This window comes from Pogoniulus pusillus, chromosome 43 (genome assembly GCF_015220805.1).
Source record: "Pogoniulus pusillus isolate bPogPus1 chromosome 43, bPogPus1.pri, whole genome shotgun sequence".
NCBI lineage: Eukaryota > Metazoa > Chordata > Aves > Piciformes > Lybiidae > Pogoniulus > Pogoniulus pusillus.
The window spans coordinates 2,007,770-2,035,332 of NC_087306.1; the positions used below are offsets into that span (position 1 = coordinate 2,007,770).

At 68.1% G+C, this 27,563-nt stretch overlaps 2 protein-coding genes across 5 annotated transcripts in view; both read left to right on the plus strand.

The window, feature by feature from the left end:
- Window positions 1-4,405, plus strand: part of C43H1orf43 (chromosome 43 C1orf43 homolog) — a 7,552-nt gene extending 3,147 nt beyond the window's left edge. Inside the window, exons 2-6 of the mRNA XM_064175940.1 lie at window positions 573-713; window positions 1,316-1,369; window positions 2,837-3,003; window positions 3,104-3,162; window positions 4,112-4,405. Of these exons, the coding sequence (XP_064032010.1) occupies window positions 573-713; window positions 1,316-1,369; window positions 2,837-3,003; window positions 3,104-3,162; window positions 4,112-4,310 (620 nt within the window). The 3' untranslated portion in view covers window positions 4,311-4,405. The remainder of the gene's footprint in view (window positions 1-572; window positions 714-1,315; window positions 1,370-2,836; window positions 3,004-3,103; window positions 3,163-4,111) is intronic.
- Window positions 4,406-14,950: 10,545 nt separating this feature from the next.
- Window positions 14,951-27,563, plus strand: part of TPM3 (tropomyosin 3) — a 25,343-nt gene continuing 12,730 nt past the window's right edge. For 2 of the 4 annotated variants that reach the window (XM_064176163.1, XM_064176165.1), the window contains exons 1-5: window positions 14,952-15,135; window positions 21,170-21,303; window positions 23,406-23,523; window positions 24,761-24,831; window positions 25,843-25,918. In XM_064176163.1, coding sequence (XP_064032233.1) covers window positions 14,992-15,135; window positions 21,170-21,303; window positions 23,406-23,523; window positions 24,761-24,831; window positions 25,843-25,918 — 543 coding nt within the window. In that variant the 5' untranslated portion in view covers window positions 14,952-14,991. Of the gene's footprint in view, window positions 15,136-21,169; window positions 21,304-23,405; window positions 23,524-24,760; window positions 24,832-25,842; window positions 25,919-27,563 lie in introns of all 4 variants that reach the window. The other 2 variants (XM_064176162.1, XM_064176164.1) reach the window with 2 other exon arrangements.

Consider the following 27,563-nt stretch of genomic DNA (forward strand, 5'->3'; position numbering starts at 1 on the left):
ACGGCTCTGCCCCTGCGGTGCCCACTGCTCTGCCCCTGCTGTGCCCACGGCTCTGCCCCTTCTGTGCCCATGGCTCTGCCCTGCCCTTCCCCTGCTGTGCCCACAGCTCTGCCCCTGCTGTGCCAACAGCTCTGCCCCTGCTGTGCCCACAGCTCTGCCCCTGCTGTGCCTGCGGCTCTGCCCCTGCTGTGCCCACAGCTCTGCTCTGCCCTTCCCCTGCTGTGCCCACAGCTCTGCCCCTGCTGTGCCCACAGCTATACCCTGCCCTTCCCCTGCTGTGCCCACAGCTCTGCCCCTTCTGTGCCCACAGCTCTACCCTGCCCTTCCCCTGCTGTGCCCACAGCTCTGCCCCTGCTGTGCCCACAGCTATACCCTGCCCTTCCCCTGCTGTGCCCACAGCTCTGCCCCTTCTGTGCCCACAGCTCTACCCTGCCCTTCCCCTGCTGTGCCCCCAGCTCTGCCCCTGCTGTGCCCAGGGCCCTGCCCCTGCCCTGGGGAGGGGTGGGCAGAGGCTCCCTGGAGCCCCCTGCAGGCCTTGCCTGTGCCCCTGCAGCCGGGGCGAGGGCTCTGAGTGCTGCCTTTGGTCCCTCCCCACCCCGGGCAGGACCTGAAGGAGGAAATTGACCTTCGGCTCTCCAGGGTGCAGGACATCAAATACGAGCCCCAGCTGCTGGCCGAGGATGACTGCAGGCTGCTGCAGCTGGAGACACAAGGTACCCCCTGCTGCTGTGCCCACCGGGGCTGCCAGCCTGTGCCCACCGGGGCTGCCAGCCTGTGCCAGCAGCTCCTGGCCCTGGGCTCTTGTTGGTCGTCAGCACCAGCTGGGGGCTCTGTGGTCTGCTCCCCCCCTCAACCTGCCTCCTGCTGCTGGCTCTGGCAGGAGTCTCAGAGGGGTCTCAGGGGGTCTCTGTGTCCTGCTGGCTCTGGCAGGGGTCTCAGGGGGTCTCTGTGTCCTCCTGGCTCTGGCAGGGGTCTCAGAGGGTCTCTGTGTTCTGCTTTGACAGGGGTCTCAGAGGTGTTTCTGAGGGGTCTCAGGGGGTCTCTGTCCTGTTGGTTCTGGCAGGGGTCTTTGAGGGGTCTCAGGAGGGTTTCTGTGTCCTGCTGGCTCTGACAGGGGTCTCAGAGGTGTTTCTGAGGGGTCTCAGGGGGTCTCTGTCCTGTTGGCTCTGGCAGGGGTCTTTGAGGGGTCTCAGGAGGGTTTCTGTGTCCTGCTGGCTCTGACAGGGGTCTCAGAGGGGTCTTTGAGGGGGTCTCAGGAGGGTCTCAGTGTCCTGCTGCCTCGGGCAGGGGTCTCAGGAGGGTCTCTCTTTGCCAGGCTGCTACAACTACCTGTACAGGATGAAGGCTCTGGATGCCATCAGGACCTCTGGTAAGGGAGCTGAGGGTGGGGGGCAGGAAGGGAAGGGGGGCAGAGGGCACAGGTGTGGGGGCACAAGTCAGGGATTGGAGTCTGGGGCAGGGGAGGGCTGCAGGTCCTGCTCTGGAGCTACAGCTGCAGGTTCCTGCTCTGGAGCTGCTGCAGGTCCTGCTCTGGAGCTACAGCTGCAGGTCCTGCTCTGGAGCTACAGCTGCAGGTTCCTGCTCTGGAGCTACAGCTGCAGGTTCCTGCTCTGGAGCTACAGCTGCAGGTCCTGCTCTGGAGCTACAGCTGCAGGTCCTGCTCTGGAGCTACAGCTGCAGGTCCTGCTCTGGAGCTACAGCTGCAGGTTCCTGCTCTGGAGCTACAGCTGCAGGTTCCTGCTCTGGAGCAGCAGCTGCAGGTCCTGCTCTGGAGCTGCTGCAGGTCCTGCTCTGGAGCTGCAGCTGCAGGTTCCTGCTCTGGAGCTACAGCTGCAGGTTCCTGCTCTGGAGCTGCTGCTGCAGGTTCCTGCTCTGGAGCTACAGCTGCAGGTTCCTGCTCTGGAGCTGCTGCAGGTCCTGCTCTGGAGCTACAGCTGCAGGTTCCTGCTCTGGAGCAGCAGCTGCAGGTCCTGCTCTGGAGCTGCTGCAGGTCCTGCTCTGGAGCTGCTGCTGCAGGTTCCTGCTCTGGAGCTGCTGCAGGTTCCTGCTCTGGAGCTGCTGCAGGTCCTGCTCTGGAGCTGCTGCAGGTCCTGCTCTGGAGCTACAGCTGCAGGTTCCTGCTCTGGAGCTGCTGCTGCAGGTTCCTGCTCTGGAGCTGCTGCTGCAGGTTCCTGCTCTGGAGCTGCTGCAGGTTCCTGCTCTGGAGCTGCTGCAGGTCCTGCTCTGGAGCTACAGCTGCAGGTTCCTGCTCTGGAGCTGCTGCTGCAGGTTCCTGCTCTGGAGCTGCTGCTGCAGGTTCCTGCTCTGGAGCTGCTGCAGGTCCTGCTCTGGAGCTACAGCTGCAGGTTCCTGCTCTGGAGCTGCTGCTGCAGGTTCCTGCTCTGGAGCTGCTGCAGGTTCCTGCTCTGGAGCAGCAGCTGCAGGTCCTGCTCTGGAGCAGCTGCTCAGAGGCCTGGCAGGGGCAGTCAGCAGACCCTGCAGTGAGTCACTTTGAAGGGCACAGAGGCCACCTTGGCACTGCCACCCCATGCCCTTCGGCACCAGCGCTTGGAGACCCCTCCAGGGCTGGGCACTCCACCACTGCCCCCTGGGCAAGCCTGGGCCAGGCCTGGGCACCCCTCATGCCCACCCTGAGCCTCATGCCCACCTTGAGCCTCCCCTGGGGCACCCTGGGCACCCTGAGCCCATTTCCTCCTCGCTCCTCAGGGTGGGGAAGAGCCCAGCCCCGACCTGGCTCCGAGCTGCTCTCGCCTGGCTGCGAGCAACACCCAGATGCCCACCTGGGTGCCCACCTGGGTGCCCACGGGGGGTCGTGTGCCTTTTCCTCCCCTGCCAGAGATCCCCTTCCAGGCAGAGGGTCGCTACCCGAGGTCCCTGGTGGGGAAGAACTTCTGTGCCTACCTGCTGGAGCTGCGCAACTCCAGCGCCGGCCTCAAGGGGCTGCGCAAGGCCCTGCTCGATGCCCTGCTGGATGGCTACGAGAGTGCTCGCTATGGCACGGGGGTGAGTGCCACCTGCAGCCTGCCCTGCCCTCCCCCTGCCAGCCTGCCCTGCCCTCCCAGCCCAGCTGCTGTTTCTCCCCCTCCTGCCTTCCTTCCCCCAGGTCTTTGGGAGATCTGAGTACCTGAAGTACCAGGAGGCCCTGGACGAGTTGGCCAATGTGTGAGTGGCAGTGCCCAGCTTTGGGCATGGGGGTTGCTGAGGAGGGGGTGGGGGGGGGGGTTGGGTTGTGCCAAGCCTGGCTGCTGTGGCACAGGCTGCTCAGCCCTGCCAGGTCTGGTTGTGCCTCTGCCCACCTGCTGTGGGCTTGGATGCTTGGTCCCTGCCTCCCTGCTTTGCTTCTGGCTGCTCTGAGCCTGGCCTGAGGGAGGGAGGTTTGGATCAGCCCTGGGGGGGCACTGAGGAGTCCCCTCCAGGGACCTCACTGCTGCCCAAGGGCACCTCTGGGTGCTGGGTTGGGGGGCAAGAGGGGGTACAGGGGAGGGAGGTTTGGATCAGCCCTGGGTGGGCACTGAGGAGTCCCCTCCAAGGACCTCACTGCTGCCCAAGGGCACCTCTGGGTGCTGGGATGGGGGGCAAGAGGTCAGCTCTGAGGGGGTTCAGGGGAGGGAGGATTGGATCAGCCCTGGGGGACACTGAGGAGTCCCCTCCAGGGACCTCACTGCTGCCCGAGGGCACCCCTGGGTGCCAGGCTGGGGGAGGCAAGAGGTGGATCAGCTCTAGGTGGGCACTGAGGAGTCCCCCTCAGACCTCACTGCTGCCCCAGGGCACCTCTGGGTGCTGGGTTGGGGGGCAAGAGTGGGGTGCAAGGGCGAGAGGTTTGGATCAGCTCTAGGTGGGCACTGAGGAGTCCCCCCCTAAGACCTCACTGCTGCCCCAGGGCACCTCTGGGTGCCAGGCTGAGGGGGGCAAGAGATCAGCTCTGATCCTCCCTCCCCTTCCTTAAACCACTGCTCCAAACCCTCCTTCTCCTGGCACCCTCCTCCCCAACCTGGCATCTGTGCCCTGCCAGCAGGACCTCCCTGCTGCTGCTCCCAGAGCCTGCCTTGGGGTCAGGCCAGAGTGGCCCCAGGGCCTGGCAGCTCTGAGCCTGCCCCTGCTGTGCCCACAGCACCAAGGCCCGGGGGGGCAGCAGGCAGCGCCAGCACCAGTCTGCAGCCAAGGACCTGACGCAGTGCCCGGAGGGCTCCCCCCCTGCCACCATCCAGGTCACCTACCTGCCCTCCTGCCAGAGGAGCAAACGTGCCAAGCACTTCCTCGAGCTCAAGAGCTTCAAGGACAACTACAACACCCTGGAGAGCACCCTCTGAGCTGGGCAGTACCCAGCTGGCACCCGGCGGTGCCAACGCTGCCAGCCGCTCGCTCCCGCAGCTCCCTCTGCCCGGCCCCGGGGGCATGGGGCAGGCTCTGGTGGCTGCTGGAGCCCCGAGGGCAGCCTCTCTGCAGCCTGCTTGGGGGTTGGGCTCCCTCGGTGCCAGGCCTGAGCCTGGCAGCCTGGCCCTGGCAGTGCCCCCCCTGCCCTGAGTGGCTTTGGCCTCCCCGAGAGTGGCACCGAGGCCTGGCAGCTGCTGCAGCTGCCTGTGCTGCCCAGCAGGGCCCTGGCCCTGGGGCTGGCAGCTCCTCTGCACCTGAGCCTTCTCCTCCGTGCCCCTGTGCCACTCCCCAGGCCTCCTCCTGCAGCTGGGCACCTGGGGACACCTTGGGCAGGCAGCCACCAGCTGTGCCCATCCTGTCTGCCCTTCCTGCTCTCACCAGCACCTCAGGTGCCAACAGCTGCAGAGCCTCCTGGGCTTGAGAGCTCCTGGCACCCCCAACCTGGCATCTGTGCCCTGCCAGGCCACCAGCAGGACCTGCTGCTGCTGCCAGGGCCTGGCACTCTTTTTACATTGCTGTTTAATAAAAGGAGTTGAGCCCCAGGTGCCAACAGCCCCCAGGTGCCAACAGCCCCCAGGTGCCAACAGCCTCCAGGTGCCAACAGCCTCCAGGTGCCAACAGCCTCCAGCCCTGGCAGCCCTTCCCTGCCCCTTCCCCAGGCTGCTCCAGGCCTTCCTTTGCCCTTCTGCTGCTGCCAACCTGCCCCAGGCTGCTGGCAAAGGTGGGCATGGTGCAGGGAGGGGTCCCAGTGGCATCCCCCTGGGCCCCTTCTGCGGTGAGCTGGGGCTGGAGTGGTGCCCTGTGTGGGCAGGTGGGCACAGGAGGGCAGCATCCCCCTGGGGGGTGGGGGTTGGGAGCCCCAAACACCCTGCCCTGGCACGGTGCCAGCCGGGGGGCAGCTCCCACCTCTCTCTCTGGGCAATCCTGTGCCAGGCTCTGCCCACCCTCAGCAGCTCCAGTTTCTCCTCCTCTCCACTGCCAACCTCCCTCTTGGCACTGCCAAACCCTCCCCACCCTGCTTCTGCCCCAACCTCTGTGCCCAGCTCTGGCAGCTCTCCCTGGAGCTTTCTCCAGGCTGTGCCCACCCCAACCAGGCTGCCAGCCTGGCATCACAGCACAGCCCTGCCAGCAGTGCCAGCTCCTGCCCAGCTCTCCACACCCAGACTTGGACCACCCCTGGAGGAGCACAAATTGTTCCTCAGTGCCAACCTGACCCTGCCCTGGCACAGCCCAAGGCAGAGGAGCAACTGCCCAGAGCTGTGCTGGGCTGGGTGTGGGCACTGCCAGCTCACAGCTCCCCCAGAGCTGCCCCAGCCTGGCACCACCCCAGCAGCTGCAGCCCCACACAGCCTCAGCCTGGCACCTTCCTACCACTCATTCATGCCCCAGGGCAGGGCCCTGCTTGGAAGAGACCTTTCAGACTGTGGACCTGGCACTGCCGGGGGCACTGCCAACCCATGGCCCTCAGCTCCAGGGCCTGGGCACCACTCCTGGCATGGGGACTCCACCACTGTGATTGGGCACGGCTCAAGGGGCAGAAACTGTTCCTCAGTGCCAACCTGACCCTGCCCTGGCACAACCTGAGGCTGCTTCCTCTTGCCCTGTGCCTTGCCCCTTGGCACCAGAGCCCAACCCCAGCTGGCACAGCCTCCTCCTGGGCAGCTGCAGACCCCCAGGAGGTCTCCCCTCAACCTCCTCCCCCCCAGGGGTGCCCTCAGCTGCCCCTCCCCAGGCCCTTGCCCACCTCCCTTGCCCTTCTCTGTGCCCTCTCCCCCGCCCCCATCTCCTCTTGGCACAGAGGAGCCCAACCCTGACCTCAGGCTCCCAGCAGTGCCCATCCCAGGGGGCACAATCCCTGCCCTGCTCCTCTTGCCACACCACTTCCTCGCAGCTGGCACCGCGGGCACCGCTCTGCAGGTGCCAAGCCTCGACCACGCCGGGAGGTGGCAGCAGGGGCAGTGCCAACCCTCTCGCTGCACCGCTGGGTACCACCGGACCGCAGTGCCCCTCACGCCGCTCTCCTGTCCCCTGTGCCACGCTGCCGCTGCTGGCACCACCTCTGCAGCGCTGCCAGGCTGGTGCCACGCTCCTTAACCCCACGCACCGCCCCTGGCACCCCTAAACCTCTGCTCCCCGAGCTGGGCACGGAGCTGTGCCCTCCCTCCCCCGCCCTGCTCCTGCCTCCACCGCCGGTGCCCGACCTTGGCGTCTCCCCGCCCGGGGGCACATCAGCTCCTGCCCTGCCCCCGCTTATCGACCGGGCACAGCCCCGCGGGCTGGCACCCCCCGCGCCAGGCCCCTCATTAGCTGCGCTGTCGCCTCGCATCACATCAGCGCCTGGCACCCTGCCGCGCCCGGCCCGGTGCCCTCACCCACACCTTCGTGCGCCGGGCAACGGGGCAGGGGCTGTGCCCACCTCCCTGCGTGGCACTTGGGGACCTACCCTTCACTGAACCCCCCTTGGTATCTGTGCCCACCTCCCTGCGTGGCATCTGGGGGCTCTACCCCCTGACTGACCCCCCCCTTGGCGTCTGTGCCCCCACCCCGGATGGCACTTGGGGGCTCTACCCCTCACTGACACCCCCCCCCCACTTTGGCATCTGTGCCCAACTCCCCACCTGGCACTTGGGGGCTCTACCCCCTCACTGACCCCCCCTTGGCCTTTGTGCCCCCACCCCGGGTGGCAGCACCGTGAGGGTTGGCACAGACCTCTGAGAGTCCCTCGGGGGTAACCCACCCAGGATGGCGCTGCCCAGGTCCGTATGCCCTGCCCTGGCACAGCACCCGTGGGCCAGAGGCTCACGCCTGTGCCCCTGGTACACCCCAAGACCCCCTGCGTGCCCCTGGGGGCTGGGCACCGCTCGCCAGATGCCACCCTCGGGTGGGTCCTGCCGGTGCCCACCTGGATCGCTGGGACGGGCGGGCAGGAGGGCACCCAGGGCAAGGAGGGGTCCTCAAGAGGAGGGCACAGAGGGCACAGAGGGCACAGAGCCCAGCTCTGGGCCGGGCTCGTCCTTGGGCAGGGTCACAGCGACCCCTCCCCCCCCCAGCCCCCGGCTCCGAGCGACCCCCCCCGGCCCTGGCGGCTGCTATCGACGGCTCCGCTAATGACGGCGGCACCGGGGGCGGCACCGGGCGGCGGGGGGCATCGACCCGCATCGACCCGCGGTGCCAAGGGCACGGGGGGGGTGCAGAGGGGGCAGGGGGGGGGCGGTGGGAACGAGCCCACGTGCGCGGGGTCCGGCGCCCGGGCACGGCTATAAAACGGTGCCAGGCGGCCCCGGGCCGAGAGCGGAGCGGCCCCGGAGCGGAGCCAGGTGAGGCGGGGGCGGGCGCGGGGTGCCCGGGGAGGTGTGGGCAGCGCTGCCCTGTGCCAGCCTGTGCCGTGCCCGACAGGTGCCCGGGGAGGTGTGGGCAGCGCTGCCCTGTGCCAGGCTGTGCCGTGCCCGACAGGTGCCCGGGGAGGTGTGGGCAGCGCTGCCCTGTGCCAGGCTGTGCCGTGCCCGACAGGTGCCCGGGGAGGTGTGGGCAGCGCTGCCCTGTGCCAGCCTGTGCCGTGCCTGACAGGTGCCCGGGGAGGTGTGGGCAGCGCTGCCCTGTGCCAGCCTGTGCCGTGCCCGGGGAGGTGTGGGCAGCGCTGTCCCTGTGCCAGGCTGTGCTGTGCCCGACAGGTGCCCAGGGAAGTGTGGGCAGCGCTGCCCTGTGCCAGGCTGTGCCGTGCCCGGGGAGGTGTGGGCAGCACTGCCCTGTGCCAGGCTGTGCCGTGCCCGACAGGTGCCCGGGGAGGTGTGGGCAGCGCTGCCCTGTGCCAGGCTGTGCTGTGCCCGACAGCATGGTGTGCCAAGGGTCCCTTCCAACTCCCCCCTGGCACTCTCTGGGCCTTGGCACTGGGTGACCTTTAGGAGTACCTTCCTGCTCCTTCCTGGCACCCTCTGGGCCTTGGCACCTCAAGGTTCCTTCCGACTCCATCCTGGCACTCTCTGAGCTTGGCACTGGATGACCTTTAAGGATCTCTTCCAACTCCCCCATGGCACTCCCTGGGCCTTGGCACCTCAAGGCTCTCTTCCATCTCCACCCTGGCACTCTCTGGACTTTGGCACCTCAAAACTCTTCCAGCTCCCCCCTGGCACTCTCTGGGGGTTGGCACTGGGTGACCTTTAAGGCTCCCTTCCAGCTCCATCCTGGCACTCTCTGTGCTTGGCACCTCAAAACGCCCTTCCAACTCCTCCCTGGCACTCCCTGGGGGGTTGGCACCTCAAAGCTCCTTTCCCACCTCCCCCCCTGGCACTCCTTGGGGGGTTGGCACCTCAAGGCTCCCTTTCAACTCCCCCCCTGGCACTCCCTGGAGGTTGGCACCTCAAAACTCCCTTCCCACCTCCCCCCCTGGCACTCCCTGGAGCTTGGCACCTCAAGGCTCTCTTCCATCTCCACCCTGGCACCGTCTGAGGCTTGGCACTGGGTGATCTTCAGGGGTCTCTTCCTGGCACTCTGGGGGTTGGCACCTCAAGGCTCCCTTCCAACTCCTCCCTGGCACTCCCTGGGGGGTTGGCACCTCAAAGCTCCCTTCCCACCCCTCCCCCCGGCCCTGGCACTCTCTGCTTTGAAGCCCTCCCCCCTCAGGCTGCCTCTTTCTCTGCTCTCTTGCAGGAGCTGCGTGCCCCCGCGGGTGCCAGCCTGCGTGCCCCCGCGGGTGCCAGCCTGCGTGCCCAGCTCTGTCTGATATGTTTGATATTAGGTTGTTTGATTCCAAACCCAACTGAATATCAAACATATTCCTACAGCGCCAGGGATGCCCAGCGCCAGCGGTGCCCAGCGATGCCCACCCCGGATGCTGCCAACAGCCTCTAGAGGGCAGGGAGGGAGCCTTAAAAGCTCCTTCCGTGCCCACTTGTACCAACCCTGCCCCTCCCCTCCCCTCCCTCCGCCCCCCGAGGGGTTGGGGGATGAAGGAGGCAGGAAGATGCCAACCCCGCCGAGGGGGTTGGCAGAGGTTTGGGATGGCAGCAGGGTCACCACCTGTCAGCTCACGGCTGGCATGGTGCCAGGGTTAAAGGCGGGTGGCTCCGTGCCCATCGCTGCCCTGCTGGGGGGGGGTTGGTTGGGGTGTGGGGGGGGTTATTTCTGGCTGCCAGGCCGTGGGGGTGCCAAGGGCTGCTCGAGGTCCCTTCGTGGGCATCATCCCCGCCCCTGGCACACTGTGGTGCCACTCTGGGTGGTGCCCTCCCCTCAGCCCCCAAGAGTTGTGGCCCTGAGTGGCACAGGAGAGGTTCCTTAGGGGGAGGTGCCAAGGTGGCTCCTGCGGCTGGCACAAGGAGCTGCCAATCCCTGCCCGTGCCTGCTCCTCCGGATGCCAGCAGCATCTTGTGCCCCTTGCTGAGCACCAGCGCCGGGCACGGGGGGCACAGCTGGCTCCTATGGGGCTCCTTTCACCCCGAGGGTGCCCAGCAAAGCCAAACCGTCCTGTGCCAGGGGCCCTTAAAATAGCCCCGAGCTGAGCTCGCCCTGTCCGTGCCACCCCCGGGGCACAGGTGGATGCCAGCCTGGGGCCACCAACACATCCCCAGCCCCTGGTGGGCAGCAAACCAGGGCAGAGCTCTGCTGCCAGTGCCACATGGTCCTGGCACCGTGTCCTGAAAGTGTCCTTGGGGAGGGTTGAGTGGCAGCTCAGTGCCCCCAAGGGGGGTGAGTGGCAGCTCAGTGCCCTCAATCAGGGCTGGGTGGCACCTCAGTGCCCTCAGTCAGGGCTGGGTGGCATCTCAGTGCCCCTAAGGGGGGTAGATGGCAGCTCAGTGCCCTCAGTCAGGGCTGGGTGGCACCTCAGTGTCGCTAAGGGGGGTAAGTGGCACCTCGGTGCCCTCAGTCAGGTCTGGGAGGTACCTCAGTGCCCGTGGGCAGGGGTGAGTGGCAGCTCAGTGCCCTCAGTCAGGGCTGGGTGGCATCTCAGTGTCCCCAAGGTGGGTAAGTGATACCTCAGTGCCCCCGGGGACGACAGTGGCACCTCAGTGCCCCCACGCGGGGCTGTGGGTGGCCTCTCAGTGTCCCCGGTCAGGTCTGGGTGGCATCAGCGTGGCCGTGATGCCAGCCAGGGTGTCCTGTTGCACAGGGGGTAGGGGGGATGGTGCCAGGCAGCCAGAACAATGCCAGCCCCCCCCCCCCCCCCCCCGTGCCCAGCCCTGCCACCTGCTTTTTATATCCAGCTTCAGCTGTCCCCAGGTGCCCAAATAAGGTCGTGGGCACCGACGGACCCCTGCGGGCACACAATGACCCCCCTGGGCACAGACATTTTGGGCAGGTGGGCAGCAGCTCGGCCCAAGAAAGGCAAAGCCGCGGGCAGGGCTCGGGCAGATAAAGTTGGCAGCGGGGCAGGGGCAGCGACAGCTCTGCCACCCGCCCGCGCTCCCTGCCCGTCCCTCTGCCGGTGCTCGGTGCCCGCTGCCCAGCAGCCTTCCTGCCAGCTGCCGGCGCTCGGTGTCCGTCCTGCTGCCGGTGCTCGGTGCCCGTCCTGCTGCCGGTGCTCGGTGCCCGCTGCCTACCACCAGCAACAGCTCTGCCAGCTGCCGGTGCTCGGTGCCCATCCTGCTGCCGGTGCTCGGTGCCCGCTGCCCACCCAGCAGCAGTTCTGCCAGCTGCCGGTGCTCGGTGCCCGTCCCGCTGCCGGCGCACCGTGCCCATCTTGCTGCCGGTGCTCGGTGCCCGCTGCCTACCACCAGCAACAGCTCTGCCAGCCGCCGGCGCTCCGTGCCTGCTGCCGGTGCCCACTGCCCAGTAGCAGCCTTCCTGCCAGCCGCCGGCGCTCCGTGCCCATCCCGCTGCTGGTGCTCGGTGCCCAGCAGCAGCCTTCCTGCCAGCCGCCGGCGCTCCGTGCCCCCCCCTCTGCCGGTGCCCAGCGGGCGGTGCCCGGTGCCAGCATGGAGGCCATCAAGAAGAAGATGCAGATGCTGAAGCTGGACAAGGAGAATGCCCTGGACAGGGCGGAGCAGGCAGAGGCGGAGCAGAAGCAGGCAGAGGAGAGGAGCAAGCAGGTGGGCACGGCCCCGAGGTGGGCAGCTGGGGGAGAGGGATGCCCACCCTACACCCCCGCTCACCCCGCGGGGTGCGGAGCCGGTGCCCAGCACAGCCCCTGGGCACTGTGGTGGGGCTGGGATGGGGTGAAGGGAGGTGGAGTGGGGCGGAGGTGGGCATGGGATGGGGCAAGGAGGGTGCCAGGGGGCGGAGGTGGGCATGGGATGGGGCAAGAGGGGATGGCATGGGGCAGAGATGGGTATGGAATGGGTCAAGGAGGATGCCAGGGGGCAGAGATGGACATGGGATGGGGCAGGCAGGATGCCAAGGGGCAAAGCTGAGTATGGCATGGGACAGGAGAGATGCCAGAGGGCAGAGATGGGAACGGAATAGGACAGGGTGGGTGGCATGGGTCAGATCCGGGTATGGAACGGGGCAAGGAGCGATGCCAGGGGGCAGAGCTGGGTACAGAACAGGACAGGAGAGATGCCAGGGGGCAGAGCTGGGTATGGGATGGGGTTAAGGAAGATGCCAGGGGGCAGAGCTGGGCACGGGACAGGACAGGAGAGATGCCAGGGGGCAGAGCTGAGCACGGGCAGGGCCAGGAGAGATGCCAGGGATGCTGGGCGCTGGCAGGGCTGCCCGGCGTGCCAGGGCCGGGCTGACTGGCAGTGCCCCCCAGCTGGAGGACGAGCTGGCTGCCATGCAGAAGAAGCTGAAGGGCACCGAGGATGAGCTGGACAAGTACTCGGAGGCCCTGAAAGATGCCCAGGAGAAGCTGGAGCTGGCAGAGAAGAAGGCAGCTGATGTACGTACGGGGCACAGGCTGGCACCTGGGCACGCTGCCCTCCCCCTGCCGCTCTCCCTCTGGCCTTTAGAGGGGGCACAGGAAGGGCTCTGGCAAAGCTCCGCCTGGCAGACTGCGGGAAGGGCACATCGCAGCGGGGCCCACCCCTGGGGGGCAGAGGGAGGTTGGCAGGGGCCGGTGCCAGCTTCTGGCGGGTGCAGATGGTACAGGCAGGCTGGGCAGGGCGCCCAGAAGAGGGCATGGGCACGGCCAGCTGCGGGCAGAGCCACGGGAGAAGGCTGCTGGAGGCAGTGGGCAGCGCCTGGAGGGTGGCACTGCTTGAGGGGTGCCCAGGAAGTGCCAAGTTGGTGGTGGAGGAGGAGGAGGAGTGGGGAAGGTGCCCTTTGCCCTGTGCCTTGTGCCCTGGCACAGCCCAGCTGTTGTTGGTCACAGTCTGCAGGCAAACAAAGGTGCCAGCAGCCCTGGGCATCGCTGCCCGATGCCCTCTGGCCAACACAGTGTGTGGTGCCCGACCCTGCTGGGCACAGCCTGGCACGGGGAGGAGGTGGGGGCCGGGGGTCAGGTGCCAGGAGGAGAGGAAACGACCTGGGACTGTGCCAGGGCAGCTTCGGGTTGGCCACGGGAGGCAATTGGTGCCCTGCAGGAGGGCTCAGGGACTGGCACAGGCTGCCAGGGAGGTGGTGGAGTGCCCATGCCCGGGATGGGGGTTCAAGGTGTGGCCATGGCACTCGGTGCCCACGGTGGGGTTTGGCTCAGGTGGTCTCAGAGGGCACTGCCAATCCATTCCATGGCACCAGGGCTCTATGCCAGCTGCAGAGGTCCTCACCCCCTCGGGGCTGGGGTGCCCCCAGACTCTCCAGCTGGAGTGGCACAGCTCTGATGCCCAGCTTGGAGGGCACCAGAAGGTAGGGCAGCGCCCTGAGCCCTGGCACGGTGCCCAGGCTGGCTCCAAGGTGGTGCCCAGGATGTCTCTGGGTGCTCTGGAGCCCTTCCCGAGCCCGGGGTGCTTTGCCAACCCCACGGCTTGGCACCTGCCTCCCCACCCTGGCCCTGGCACCGCTCCACGGCCCCGAGGGGCACAGCCCTGGAGGTGCCAACCCTGAGGACCTTGCCCCAGCTCCCTGCGCCCTGTGGGGCAGGCTCTGGTGCCCTCGGACCCGCGTGGGGCAGGGCAGCTCCCAGTGCCATGGGGCACAGCTCTTGGTGTGCCCATGCCCACCTGGGGGCAGGTCCTGGTGCCCCTAGGTGCCCGTGGGGCAAGTCTTGGTGCCACTTCGCCCCCCGTGGGGCTGGTCTCGGTGCCCCCCACCCCCGTGGGACAGGTCCCGGTGCCACCCAGGGCAGGTCCTGGTGTCCCCCCACCGCGTGGGGCCAGTCCCGGTGCCCCCAGGCTCCGTGGAGCCCATCCCAGTGCCACCTGGCACAGGTGCCCGGTGGGGCTGGTCCGGATGCCCACTGAGCCCCGTGGGGTCGGTCTCGGTGCCACCAGGAGCACGCTCCTGTGTCCCACCCGCCCCCGTGGGGCCAGTCCCGGTGCCCCCAGGCTCCGTGGGACTGTCTCGGGTGCCCTCAAACCCCGTGGGACCAGTCCCGGTGCCACCTGGGGCAGGTCCCGGTGCCCCCAGCCCCCATGCAGCCGTTCCCGGTGCCACGGGGGGCAGGTCCCCGTATCCCCCCACGTCCCACTGCTGCGTGGGTTAGTTCCTCGTGTTCCTCCCGTACCCGTGGAGCCGGTCCCGGTGCCACCCGGGGCAGGTCCTGGTGTCGTCATCCCAGCCCTGGCGCCGGTCCCGGTGCCCCCAACCCCCGTGGGGCCACTCTCGGTGCTACGTGGGTTAGGTCCTCGTGTCCCCCCCCCGCCTCCGTGGGACCATTCCCGGTGCCACCCGGGGCTGTTCCCGGTGCCTCCCCAACCCCCGCGGGGCCGTTCCCGGTGTCTCCAGACTCCGTGGGACCGTTCCTGGTGCCCCCCAGTGCCATCCCCGGTGCCCCAACTCTCCGTGGGGCCATCTCCGGTGCCCCCCAGTGCCATTCCCGTTGCCCCCACGCTCCGTGGTGCCCCTCGGGGCAGGTCTTGGTGCCCCCAGACTCCTTGGGACCATCCCCGGTGCCCCCCAGCACCAGCCCTGGTGCCCCTCAGTGCCACCCCCGGTGCCCCAACACCCCATGCAACCATCCCCGGTGCCCCCCGGTGCCATCCCCGGTGTCCTCACTCTGTGTTACCATCCCCAATGCCCCCCAGCACCATCCCCGGTGCCCCCCGGTACCCTTCCCTGTGCCCCCCCTCTCCGTGGTGCCATCCCCGGTACCCCCCAGCGCCGTTCCCGTTCCCTCCCCCAGCCCCCCCCAGCGCCCCCTGCCGCTCGCTCTCCTCCATCGCCGCGCCCAGGCTGAGGCCGTTGGGGCAGGGCGTGGCCGGGCGGGGCGGGGGCGGGACGGGGGGCGGGGCGTGTATGGGCGTATCCCAACAGTGACGTCACGGCGCGCGGGCGTGGGGCGGGGCCGGGCAGGAGGGGGCGCGGCGGAACAGGGCGTGTCCCGACAGTGACGTCACGGCGCACAGGCGTGGGGCGGGGCCTGGCAGGCGGGGGCGGGGCGGAGCAGGGCGTGTCCCGACAATGACGGCACGGCGCACATGCGCGGGGCGGGGCCGGGCGGGAGGGGGCGTGCCCGTGGGCGGAGCGAAGCAGGGCGTGTCCCGGCAGTGACGTCAGCGCGCACGGCGCGGGGCGGGGCGGGGCCGTTCCGGTATTTCAGGGCGCGGCGGGGCCGGGGCCGGGCCGGGGCCGGTGCGGGCGGGCAGGAGGATGGCGGCGGCCGGGGCCGGGGCCACGACGATCGAGGCGGTGAAGCGCAAGATCCAGGTGCTGCAGCAGCAGGCGGACGACGCCGAGGAGAGGGCGGAGAGGCTGCAGCGGGAGGTGGAGGCAGAGCGCCGCAACCGGGAGCAGGTACCGGCGGCTCGGGCCCGCGGGGGGGGGGGGGTGCTCCCCGCACCGTCATCCTCCCTCCCGCCCGCCCGCACCTCCGCTCGGTGCCCGGGGAGGTGCCACCCGCTCCGTCCAGTGGCGCCCGGGGAGGTGCCACCCGCTCCGACCAGTGGCGCCCGGGAAGGCGGCGGCGTCGTCCCCTCCTCCCAGCCCGGTCTACGGTGCCCGGGGAGGTGCCACCCGCTCCGTCCAATGGTGCCCGGGAAGGTGCCATCCGCTCCGTCCAGTGGCGCCCGGGAAGGCGGCGGCGGCGGCGTCGTCTCCTCCCAGCCCGGTCTGCGGTGCCCGGGGAGGTGCCACCCCCGCGATCCGTACCCCCCCGCCTGGTGCCCCGGGAGGTCTCACTCCCCCCCTCCCCCCCCTTCTTCACTACCCGCTCGGTGCCCGGGAAGGTGCCACCCGCTCCGTCCAGTGGTGCCCGGGAAGGTGTCGTCGTTGGCGGCGTCGTCCTCTCCTCCCAGCCCGGTCTGCGGTGCCCGGGGAGGTGCCACCCCCCCCCTACCCCTTCTCCACTCGCCTGGTGCCCAGGAAGGTGCCACCCCCTCCCCCCAGTCCTCTTCTCCTCCACCCGGTGCCCAGGAAGGTGCCCCCCGCTCCACCCACGGTGACCGGGAGGGTGTCGTTGTCGTCGTCGTCCTCAGCCCCGGTCCGTGGTGCCCGGGGAGGTGCCACCCACCTCTCTTCTTCCCCTCCCCCACCCGCTGCCCGGGGAGGTGTCGCCGTCGTCGTACCCAGCCCCACCCCGGCCTGCGGTGCCCGGCGTGGTGCCACCCGCGGCTTCCCTTACCCTCCCCCACCCGGTACCCCGGGAGGTGCCAACCCCTTCACCCCCGAGCCCGGGAAGGTGCCAGCCTCGGTGCCCGGGATGGTGCCACCCTCCCCCTCCCCTCAGTCCTGGTGCCCGGGAGTGTGTCGTCATCGTCGTCCCCGGTGCCCAGGAAGGTGCCAACCCTTTCCTCCCCCCTCCCTCGGCCCCTCCGTGCCACTTCCCCACCCCCACCGCGGCCGGGGCTCGGTCCCGGGGGTTTGCCTGGGCACTGCCGGTGCCCACCCCCGGCAGGCTGTGCCCACCCCCGGCAGGCTGTGCCCACCCCCGGCAGGCTGTGCCCACCCCCGGGCGGCTGTGCCCGCTGCTTTGCGGTGCCCACTCCGCGGTCCCCTCCCCGGACCCCATTCGGGGGCACTGAGGCCGTTCCGTGCCCGTTCCCGGTGTGCCCGGAGGGGGCAGAGCCAGGGCAGGGGTGGGCACGGGAGGGTGCTCAGTGCCCGCTTGGGTCTCCAGGGTCGCCGTGAGCTGAGGGAGGGGCAGGGTCGGATCCTGGCATCTTGTGCCCGCTGCTGGGACAGCCCCGGGGGTGCCCAGCCCTGACCCTGCCCCTTGCCGTGCCAGGGCACCGGCAGCCCTCTGGGGGTGGTGCTGAGGCTGGGCTGGCATCGCTGCATGGGCACAGTCCTGCTCCCCGGCCCTGCCTGGATGGTGCCAACCCTGAGGGAGGGCATTGGATGGTGCCCGGCTCGGGGCTGTGCCAGTTTGGTGCTGGTTCTGCTCAGGATGTGGAGCTGGAGCTGTGCCAGCCTTGGTGCCCACCTCTGGGTGGTGTGGAGGTGCTGAGGCAGGTGGCACTGGGAGGGTACTGCCTGGTGCCAAGCTCAGGCTGTGCCAGTTTGGTGCTGGTTCTGCTCTGGATGTGAAGCTGGAGTTGTGCCAGCCTTGGTGCCAGCCTCTGGGCTGTGTGCTGGGTAGTGTGGGGCTGCCGAGGCAGGTGGCACAGGGCAGGGTCAGTGGCATTGGGTGGGGGGCACCGTGGGCACTGCCAGCCCTGTCTGGGCTCCGTTGCAGCCTCGGGAGGGTTCCTCCTGCAGCAGCGTTGCCATGGCAGCCTGCCTGCTCCCGCCAGCTTGGCACAGCCTTGTGCCCACCCTGGGGCCTGCCTCTTGGCTCCTGAGGGATGCCCTTGCCCAGAGGGGGCTCTGGCAGGTGCCAGCTGGGCACGGAGCTGCCTTCCAGGGATGGGCATGAGCCTGGCAGAGGCGCCCCTGGGTTCTGCCAGCTGGGGGTGGGGTGGGCAAGAGGCAGGGAGGAGTGGGTTGGGGATGGGCACAGGAGGGGCAGCAGGAGGGAGCTGTGGGTCCAGGGTGGGCAGATGATGCCCACCCTGCACCCCCAGGATGCCCAAGGCAGCTGCTGTGTGCCCAGCCCCTGAGGGGAGGGGGAGGAAGGAGCTGTTGGCACCTCCCTGGCAGCAGAGGTGTGGGCAGCTGCAGCTCCTGCCCACCTCTGTCTGCAGCTTCCTTTTGCTGCTCTCTGGGCACAGCTCTGCCAGCTCTGGAGAGGGCAGGCTGGAGGTGCCCAGGTTGCCCTCCAGGGATGTCCAAGCCTGGGCAGAAGCTGGCATTGCTGTGATGCCAGGCTTGGTGGGCACAGCCTGGAGGGGGGGAAGGCTCCAGGGAGAGCTTCCAGTGGTGGGCACAGAGCTGGGGACAGGCTCTGGAGCAGGGCAGGACCTTGGGCATGGTTTGGGACTGGCAGAGGGAGGTTGGCAGAGGAGAGAAGGAGAAACTGGAGCTGCTGAGGGTGGGCAGAGCCTGGCACAGGCTGCCCCCCCCCTTCTGAGAGAGGTGGGAGATGCCCACCCCCTGGCTGGCACCACCCCAGGGTTGGGTTGTTTAGGGCACTGTGGGCACCCTGCTGGCTCTGCAGGTGCCCAGCCCTGGGTACCATGAAGCAGGTGGCAGAGTTGGGGCAGCTGAAGATGGCTGTGCCAGGCCCTGCTCTCACACTGCCTCCTTTCATCACTCTCCTCCTGGGCACGGGCAAGAGCTGGCACTGGCCTTGCAGGCTGCTTTGTTGTGCAAGGCTGGCATGGCTCAGCCATGCCTGGCATGTGAGGCTCTGCAGGGCACCACAGGCCTTGTCCTGAAATGGTTGCAGCCCTGCCCAGCTCTGTGCCAGGGCAGGCATCCTGCCCAGCAGGGCCTGGCACCTGCTGGGGCTGACTTAGAGGGCAGGTTGGTGCCATCCTGCTGCCCAGCAGGGCCTGGCACCTGCTGGGGCTGACTTAGGGGGCAGGTTGGTGCCATCCTGCTGCCCAGCAGGGCCTGGCATCTGCTGGGGCTGACTTAGGGGGCAGGTTGGTGCCATCCTGCTGCCCAGCAGGGCCTGGCATCTGCTGGGGCTGACTTAGGGGGCAGGTTGGTGCCATCCTGCTGCCCAGCAGGGCCTGGCATCTGCTGGGGCTGACTTAGGGGGCAGGTTGGTGCCATCCGGCTGCCCAGCAGGGCCTGGCATCTGCTGGGGCTGACTTAGAGGGCAGGTTGGTGCCATCCTGCTGCCCAGCAGGGCCTGGCATCTGCTGGGGCTGACTTAGGGGGCAGGTTGGTGCCATCCTGCTGCCCAGCAGGGCCTGGCATCTGCTGGGGCTGACTTAGGGGGCAGGGGGAGAGGAAGAGGAGGCTGAGGGGAGACCTCCTGGGACTGGAGCCAGGTGGGGGTTGGGCTCTGGTGCCAAGGGGCAAGGCACAGGGCAAGAGGAGATGGCCTCAGGTTGTGCCAGGGCAGGGTCAGGTTGGCACTGAGGAACAGTTTCTGCCCCTTGAGCCTTGCCCAGGCACAGTGGTGGAGTCCCCATGCCAGGAGTGGTGCCCAGGCCCTGGAGCTGCAGTGCTGAGGGCCATGGGTTGGCAGTGCCCCTGGCAGTGCCAGGTCCATGGTCTGAAAGGTCTCTTCCAAGCAGGGCCCTGCCCTGGGGCATGAATGAGTGGCAGAGAGGTGCCAGGCTGAGGCTGTGTGGGGCTGCAGCTGCTGGGGTGGTGCCAGCTGCCTGCTGCCCCCCACCAGGCTGGGGCAGCTCTGGGGGAGCTGTGAGCTGGCAGTGCCCACACCCAGCCCAGCACAGCTCTGGGCAGCTGCAGCTGCTCCTCTGCCTTGGGCTGGTGGTGAGGAGGTGGCATGGGAGTGGCAAGGAGCTGGGCTGAGGCTGGCATGGAAGTGGCAAGGAGCTGAGCTGAGGCTGGCAAGGAGCTGGGCTGGGGCTGGCATGGAAGTGGCAAGGAGCTGGGCTGAGGCTGGCATGGAAGTGGCAAGGAGCTGAGCTGAGGCTGGCAAGGAGCTGGGCTGGGGCTGGCATGGAAGTGGCAAGGAGCTGGGCTGAGACTGGCAAGGAGCTGGGCTGGGGCTGGCATAGAAGTGGCAAGGAGCTGGGCTGAGGCTGGCATGGAAGTGGCAAGGAGCTGGGCTGAGGCTGGCATAGAAGTGGCAAGGAGCTGGGCTGGGGCTGGCATAGAAGTGGCAGGGAGCTGGGCTGGGGCTGGCAGGGAGCTGCCAAGTTCGGTGCCCCTGTGCTAAGTGGTTGCTGTCAGCACCCCGGGGCGGGGCAGAGGCTGCAGCAGCTGCGGGGGGGAGCTGGCACTGGAGGCATCCTGCGGTGCCAGCTGGAGAGGCCCCCGGAGTGTTCCTGGCCTCGGGTGTCAGCAGCTGGAGGTGCCAGGCTGCGAGGTGCCAGGCTGCGAGGTGCCCGCTGGGGGGGGGGCAGATGGTGTGAGGCTTAGCACCTGCGGGCAGCCTCTGAGGAGCTGCTGAGAGCTCTTGGCACGGCCTTGGCACAGCCTTGGCTGCCAATGTGCTGCCTGCGGGCACCGAGTGCTGCCCCCCCCAGCTGGGAGCCCTTCCCGGCCCTGCCAGCTCTGAGCCCCCTCCCACTCCCTCCCCTCTATACCTCTCCCTTCCCTCTGCCCCCTCCCTCCCCTCCCTGCTCTGAGCCCCCTCCCCCCGACCCTCTCCCCTCCTCTCCCTGCTCTCAGCCCTCTCCCCTCCCCTGGACCCTCTCCCCTTCCCCTCCCTGCTCTGAGCCCTCTCCCTTCCCTCCTCTGCACCCCCTCCCTTCCCCTCCCTTCCCCCCTCCCCTCCTCTCCCTGCTCTCAGCCCCCTCCCCGGACCCTCTCCCCTCCTCTCCTGGCTCTCAACCCTCTCCCCTCCTCTGAACCCCTTCCCCTCCTAGCTCTGAGCCCCCTCCCTTCCCCTCTCCCCTCCTAGCTCTCAGCCCTCTCCCCTCCCCTGGACCCTCTCCCTTCCTTTCCCAGCTCTCAGCCCTCTCCCCTCCTCTGAACCCCTTCCCCTCCTAGCTCTGAGCCCCCTCCCTTCCCCTCTCCCCTCCTAGCTCTCAGCCCTCTCTCATCCCAGCTCTGAGCCCCCTCCCCTCCTAGCTCTCAGCCCTCTCCCCTCCCCGAGACCCTCTCCCCTCTTAGCTCTGAGCCCTCTCCCTTCCCTCCTCTGCACCCCCTCCCTTCCCCTTCCTTCCCCCCTCCCCTCCTAGCTCTGAGCTCTCTCCCCTCCTGGCTCTCAGCCCCCTCCCCTCCCCCGGACCCTCTCCCCTCCTAGCTCTGAGCTCTCTCCCCTCCTCTTCCTGCTCTCAGCCCTCTCCCCTCCTCTCCCAGCCCCCTCCCTTCCCCTCTCCCCTCTTAGCTCTGAGCCCCCTCCCCTCCCCCGGACCCTCTCCCCTCCTAGCTCTGAGCTCTCTCTCATCCCAGCTCTGAGCCCCCTCCCTCGCACCCTCTCCCCTCCTCTCCCTGCTCCCAGCCCCCTCCCCTCCCCGGACCCTCTCCCCTCCTCTCCCTGCTCCCAGCCCCCTCCCCTCCCCGGACCCTCTCCCCTCCTCTCCCTGCTCCCAGCCCCCTCCCCTCCCCGGACCCTCTCCCCTCCTCTCCCTGCTCCCAGCCCCCTCCCCTCCCCGGACCCTCTCCCCTCCTCTCCCTGCTCCCAGCCCCCTCCCCTCCCCGGACCCTCTCCCCTCCTCTCCCTGCTCCCAGCCCCCTCCCCTCCCCGGACCCTCTCCCCTCCTCTCCCTGCTCCCAGCCCCCTCCCCTCCCCGGACCCTCTCCCCTCCTCTCCCTGCTCCCAGCCCCCTCCCCTCCCCGGACCCTCTCCCCTCCTCTCCCTGCTCCCAGCCCCCTCCCCTCCCCGGACCCTCTCCCCGCTCTGACGCTGCCCCCCCCGCAGGCCGAGGCCGAAGTGGCCTCCCTGAACCGCCGCATCCAGCTGGTGGAGGAGGAGCTGGACCGGGCGCAGGAGCGGCTGGCGACAGCGCTGCAGAAGCTGGAGGAGGCTGAGAAGGCTGCGGACGAGAGCGAGAGGTGAGCCCGGGGAGGTGCCAGCCCCGCCCCTGCCAGCCTGCCCCTGCCGGCCTGGGCGCTGCCAACCTGCCGGCCGGGCGAGGAGGTGCCAGGGCTGGAGGTGGGAGGTTGGCATCTGCCCGGGTGGGGCAACCCCAGGCTGTGCTGCGGGGCTGGGGCAGGGCTGTGCCTGCTGTGCCAGGGCAGGAGGAGGCTCAGAGGGCAGTGCCAAGGTGGGGGTCTGGTGGGGAAGGTTCTCCCTGCCTGCTTCTGGTGCCCTCTGCCCTGCTGCTGTGCCCCCTTGCCAGGGCAGGAGGAGGCTCAGAGGGCACTGCCAAGGGGGGGTCTGGTCGGGGAAGCTTCTCCCTGCCTGCTTCTGGTGCCCTCTGCCCTGCTGCTTTGCCCCAGACTGGTCCTGGCTGCTGTGCCCCCTGCCAGGGCAGGAGGAGGGAGGAGGCTCAGAGGGCACTGCCAAGGAGGGGTCTGGTGGGGAAGCTTCTCTCTGCTTGCCTCTGGTGCCCTCTGCCCTGCTGCTGTGCCACTTTGCCAGGGCAGGAGGAGGCTCAGAGGGCACTGCCAAGGAGGGGTCTGGTGGGGAAGCTTCTCTCTGCTTGCCTCTGGTGCCCTCTGCCCTGCTGCTGTGCACCCTTGCCAGGGCAGGAGGAGGCTCAGAGGGCACTGCCAAGGGGGCTCTGGTGGGGAAGCTTCTCCCTGCTTGCTTCTGGTGCCCTCTGCCCTGCTGCTGTGCCCCAGACTGGTCCTGGCACAGCAGGGCCCATGCAGCCTGGCACCTCCTGCCATAAAGAAGGGTTTGGCTCTGCCTGCTGCCAGCTTGGGCAGTGCCCAGGGAGGGCAGCTGGGCTGGGTCCTGGCAGCAGCACCTGACTGGCATGGAGCTGGTGGAGCAAGTCCAGGGGAGGGCACAGCAAGGCTGGCAGGGCTGTGCTGTGATGCCAGCCTGGCACAGCCTGGAGAAGGCTCCAGGGAGAGCTGCCAGAGCTGGGCACAGAGGTTGGGGCAGAAGCAGGGTGGGGAGGGTTTGGCAGTGCCAAGAGGGAGGTTGGCAGTGGAGAGGAGGAGAAATTGGAGCTGCTCTGGGTGGGCAGAGCCTGGCACAGGTTTGCCCAGAGAGAGGTGGGAGCTGCTCCCTGGCTGGCACCGTGCCAGGGCAGGGTGTTTGGGGCTCTGAAGGTCTCTTCCCACCCAACCCTCACCCCCCAGGGGGATGCTGCCCTCCTGTGCCCACCTGCCCACACAGGGCACCACTCCAGCCCCAGCTCACCGCAGAAGGGGCCCAGGGGGATGCCACTGGGACCCCTCCCTGCACCTGATGCCAACCTCCCTGCCCTGCAGCCCAGCCTAGCACCCAGAGGTGCCCTTGGCTGGCAGTGATGCCCCTGGGGGAGGTCCTCCTCAGTGCCCCTTGGTGCTGACCCAAACGTCCCTGCCCCCAGAGCTGCCCTCGGGCGGCAGTGATCTCCCTGGGGGGCATCTCCTCGGTGCCCCCCGGGGCTGATGCCAACCTCCCTGCCCTGCAGCCCAGCCTGGCACCCAGAGGTGCCCTTGGCTGGCAGTGATGCCCCTGGGGGAGGTCTCCTCAGTGCCCTTTGGTGCTGATCCAAACCTCCCTTGCCCCAGAGCTGCCCTCGGGCAGCAGTGATCTCCCTGGGGGGCATCTCCTCGGTGCCCCCCGGGGCTGATGCCAACCTCCCTGCCCTGTACCCCTTCAGAACTGACCTCTTGCCCCCAGAGGTGCCCTTGGCTGGCAGTGATGCCCCTGGGGGAGGTCTCCTCACTGCCCTTTGGTGCTGATCCAAACCTCCCTTGCCCCAGAGCTGCCCTCGGGCGGCAGTGATCTCCCTGGGGGGCATCTCCTCGGTGCCCCCCGGGGCTGATGCCAACCTCCCTGCCCTGCAGCCCAGCCTGGCACCCAGAGGTGCCCTTGGCTGGCAGTGATGCCCCTGGGGGAGGTCTCCTCACTGCCCTTTGGGGCTGACCCAAACCTCCCAGCCCCCAGAGCTGCCCTCGGGCGGCAGTGATCTCCCTGGGGGGCATCTCCTCGGTGCCCCCCGGGGCTGATGCCAACCTCCCTGCCCTGTCCCCCCCCGGCTGTGCCCGGGCAGAGGCATGAAGGTGATCGAGAACAGGGCCCTGAAGGACGAGGAGAAGATGGAGCTGCAGGAGATCCAGCTCAAGGAGGCCAAGCACATCGCTGAGGAGGCTGACAGGAAGTACGAGGAGGTGAGGACCCCCCCGGACCCCCCCTGGGCACAGGCACGGCCCTGGCACCCCCCCCCCGCCCTGCTGCCCCCTGCTGGCAGCGCTGCCCCCCGGGGGGGGCACCTCAGGAGCGTTGGGTTTGGGCTCTGAGGGGGTTTAAAGGGGGGGAAGGGGAAGGAGGTCTTAGGGGGGTGTTGAGTGGGGGGGGGTCGTGGGGGGGCTTGGTGAGGGAGGTCATGGGGGGGGTCGTGGCGGGGGCTTGGTGTGTTGGGGGGGTCATGGGGGGGGTCGTGGGGGGGGCTTGGTGAGGGGGGGTCATGGAGGGGTCATAGGGGGCTTGGGGGGGCTTGGTGTGGTGGGGGGGCCGTGGGGGGCCTTGTTGGGGGGGGTCATGATGGGGTCGTGGGGGGTCATGGGAGGTAGGGTATGGGGTGGGGGCACTTGAGGGCATTCTGGGGGGGGGGGCACTTGTGCGTGGAGGGGGTCGTGGGGGCATTGTGGGGGGGGTCATGGGGGGCACTTGTGTGTGGAGGGGGTCGTGGGGGCATTGTGGGGGGGTCATGGGGGGCACTTGTGTGTGGAGGGGGTCGTGGGGGCATTGTGGGGGGGTCATGGGGGGCACTTGTGTGTGGAGGGGGTCGTGGGGGCATTGTGGGGGGGTCATGGGGGGCACTTGTGCGTGGAGGGGGTCGTGGGGGCATTGTGGGGGGGGTCATGGGGGGCACTTGTGTGTGGAGGGGGTCGTGGGGGCATTGTGGGGGGGGTCATGGGGGGCACTTCTGTGTGGAGGGGGTCGTGGGGGCATTGTGGGGGGGTCATGGGGGGCACTTGTGCGTGGAGGGGGTCGTGGGGGCATTGGGGTGTTCGTGGGGGGGGCACCTTTGTGTGTGGGTGGGCTTGGGGGGGCCCCATGGAGGGGGCTTGATCTGGGGGGGGGGGGGTAAGGGGGAGGTGATGCAGCCTGGTCTGGAGCCAAGAGGGTGCCCAGCTCCTCATGAGGGCATCTGTGGTGCCCTGGGCAGGGCCTGGCACTGCTGCAGGGGGCAGTCTGTGGGGGCTGGGTAGGGCATGGCCAGGTTGGCACAGAGTGGGCAGGATGGGAAGAGAGGGTGGCAGGGGCCGGGAGGAAGGGGTGTTGGTGGGGGGGGGTGGGTGTGATGCTGCCACCCTCTGTGCCCTCTGTGGCAGCCATCCCCTGGCAGCTGCAGAGGCTGTGCCAGGGCTGTGGCTGGGCACCAAGGCTGTGTGGTGCCCGCAGGTGGCACGCAAGCTGGTGATCATCGAGGGCGACCTGGAGCGCACCGAGGAGCGCGCGGAGCTGGCGGAGTCGTGAGTGCCCTGGCACCCCCCTGGCACCCCCCTGGCACCCCCCCCCTTAGCTTGGCATGGGCACTAACACAGCATCCCTGCCTCGTTACACAGGGCCTGGAGCACAGCCAGGGGCATGCCAGGGGGAGGTTGGCACTCAGCTGGCAGCGGTTGAGGCTCTGCCCAGGCGGTTTGGGGGTTGCTTTGGCACAGGTTGGCACAGCTGGAGGAGCTTCCTGTGCCTTCCCTTCCCCCCCCCCCCCCGCCAACCCCTGGTGCCACCAGCACTCAGCTGAGCCTGGCACCTCGCTGTGATGCCACAGCAGGGCACTGTGCTTGGCTCCAAGTGGCATTGGGGAGGGCACACTTGGGGTGTGCCCACAGGGGGCACAGCTTGAGGCTGAAGTTGAAGCTTTGATCTCTGCGAGATGTTGGCAGTGCCCAAGGTGGGCATCTCCTCTGTTGGCAGCAGTGCCAGCCTGGGCTGCTTTCCCACCTCCAAATGCTTTGTGGGGTAAGGTGGGCACCTCTGTTAGCAGCTGTGCCAACCTGTGCTGCTCTTCCACCTCCAAATGCTTCATGGGGTAAGGTGGGCACCTCTGTTGGCAGCAGTGCCAGCCTGGGCAGCCCTCCCAGCTCCAAATGCTTCATGGGGTAAGGTGGGCACCTCTGTTGGCAGCTGTGCCAACCTGGGCAGCTCTCCCACCTCCAAATGCTTTGTGGGTGAGGTAGGGCAGCAAGATGGGCACCTCTGTTGGCAGCAGTGCCAACCTGTGCTGAGCTGAGCAGGGCAGGCTCAACCCCCCCCCAGTTCTGTGCTCTGGGCCCTGTCTAACAACCTTGGCACCCCCCTGGCAGCAGCTCTGTGCCCGCCTTGCCCTGCCCTGTGTCCTGGCCAGGCCTCTTTGCCCTTCCCTGTGCTCTGTGTGTGTGCTGCTGGTGCTGGTGGTGGTGCTCTTGGTGCCCCTTTTGCCCCCTGCTCCCTCTGCCCCCTCCCTGGCACCGTTGGCATCCTGTGCCCGTCGCTACCAGGCGCTGCCGAGAGCTGCAGGAGCAGATCAGAGCCATGGAGCAGAACCTGAAGGGTCTGGCGGTGGCTGAGGAGCAGGTACTGACCCCTCCTGCCCCCAGGCTGCTCCTCAGCCTCCTCCTCCTCCTCCTCTTCCTCCTCAGCCTCTTCTGCCTCTCTCTTCTGGAACTTTCTCAGCTCTGCCCAAAGATGCTTCTGGAATGTGCCCCCCCCCCCCCCGGGGCCTGCTGCTGCCTCCTCCAGACTCAGCACAGAGCTGAGGTCACCTCTGGCCTCCCCTGAGGTCACCTCTGGCCTCCCCTGAGGTCACCTCTGGCCTCCCCTCAGGCCAAATCTGCTCCTGTTGGGACTGCCCAGGACAGAGCTGAGGCCAACTCTGACCTCTCTCAGGCCAAATCTGCTCCTGTTGGGAGGCTCCAGGATGGAGCTGAGGCCACTTTTGGCCTCCCCTCAACCCAAATCTGCTCCTGTTGGGAGTCTCCAGCTCCAGCCCAGAGCTGAGGCTGCCTCTGGCCTCCCCCAGACCTAATCTGCTCCTGTTGGGAGACTCCAGGTCCAGGACAGAGCTGAGGCCACTTTTGGCCTCCCACAGACCTAATCTGCTCCTGTTGGGACTGTCCAGGATGGAGCTGAGGTCACCTCTGACCTCCCCTCAACCCAAATCTGCTCCTGTTGGGAGTCTCCAGGTCCAGGACAGAACTGAGTCCAGTTTTGGCCTCCCACAGACCAAATCTGCTCCTGTTGGGAGTCTCCAGCTCCAGCCCAGAGCTGAGGCCAGTTCTGGCCTCCCTTCAGACTTAATCTGTTCCTGCTGCTTGGAGTCTCCAGCTCCAGCCCAGAACTGAGGCTGCCTCTGACCTCCTTCAGACCTAATCTGCTCCTGTTGGGAGACTCCAGGTCCAGGACAGAGCTGAGGCCACTTTTGGCCTCCCACAGACCAAATCTGCTCCTGTTGGGAGTCTCCAGCTCCATCCCAGAGCTGAGGCCACTTTTGGCCACCCCCAGACCTAATCTGCTCCTGTTGGGAGGCTCCAGGACAGAGCTGAGGCCACCTCTGACCTCCCTCAGACCTAATCTGCTCCTGTTGGGAGGCTCCAGGACAGAGCTGAGGCCACCTCTGACCACCCCCAGACCTAATCTGCTCCTGCTGAGAGGCTCCAGGACAGAGCTGAGGCCACCTCTGACCTCCCTCAGACCTAATCTGCTCCTGTTGGGAGGCTCCAGGACAGAGCTGAGGCCACCTCTGACCTCCTTCAGACCTAATCTGCTCCTGTTGGGAGTCTCCAGGTCCAGGATGGAGCTGAGGCCACCTCTGACCTCCTTCAGACCTAATCTGCTCCTGCTGAGAGGCTCCAGGACAGAGCTGAGGCTGCCTCTGACCTCCTTCAGACCTAATCTGCTCCTGCTGAGAGGCTCCAGGACAGAGCTGAGGCCACCTCTGACCTCCCTCAGACCTAATCTGCTCCTGCTGAGAGGCTCCAGGACAGAGCTGAGGCTGCCTCTGACCTCCTTCAGACCTAATCTGCTCCTGCTGAGAGGCTCCAGGACAGAGCTGAGGCCACCTCTGACCTCCTTCAGACCTAATCTGCTCCTGCTGAGAGGCTCCAGGACAGAGCTGAGGCCACCTCTGACCTCCCCTCAACCCAAATCTGCCCCTGCTGGGAGCCTCCCCAGTTGAGGCCACCTCTGCCTTGCCCACCTCATCCCAAGTGCCCTGCTGGGC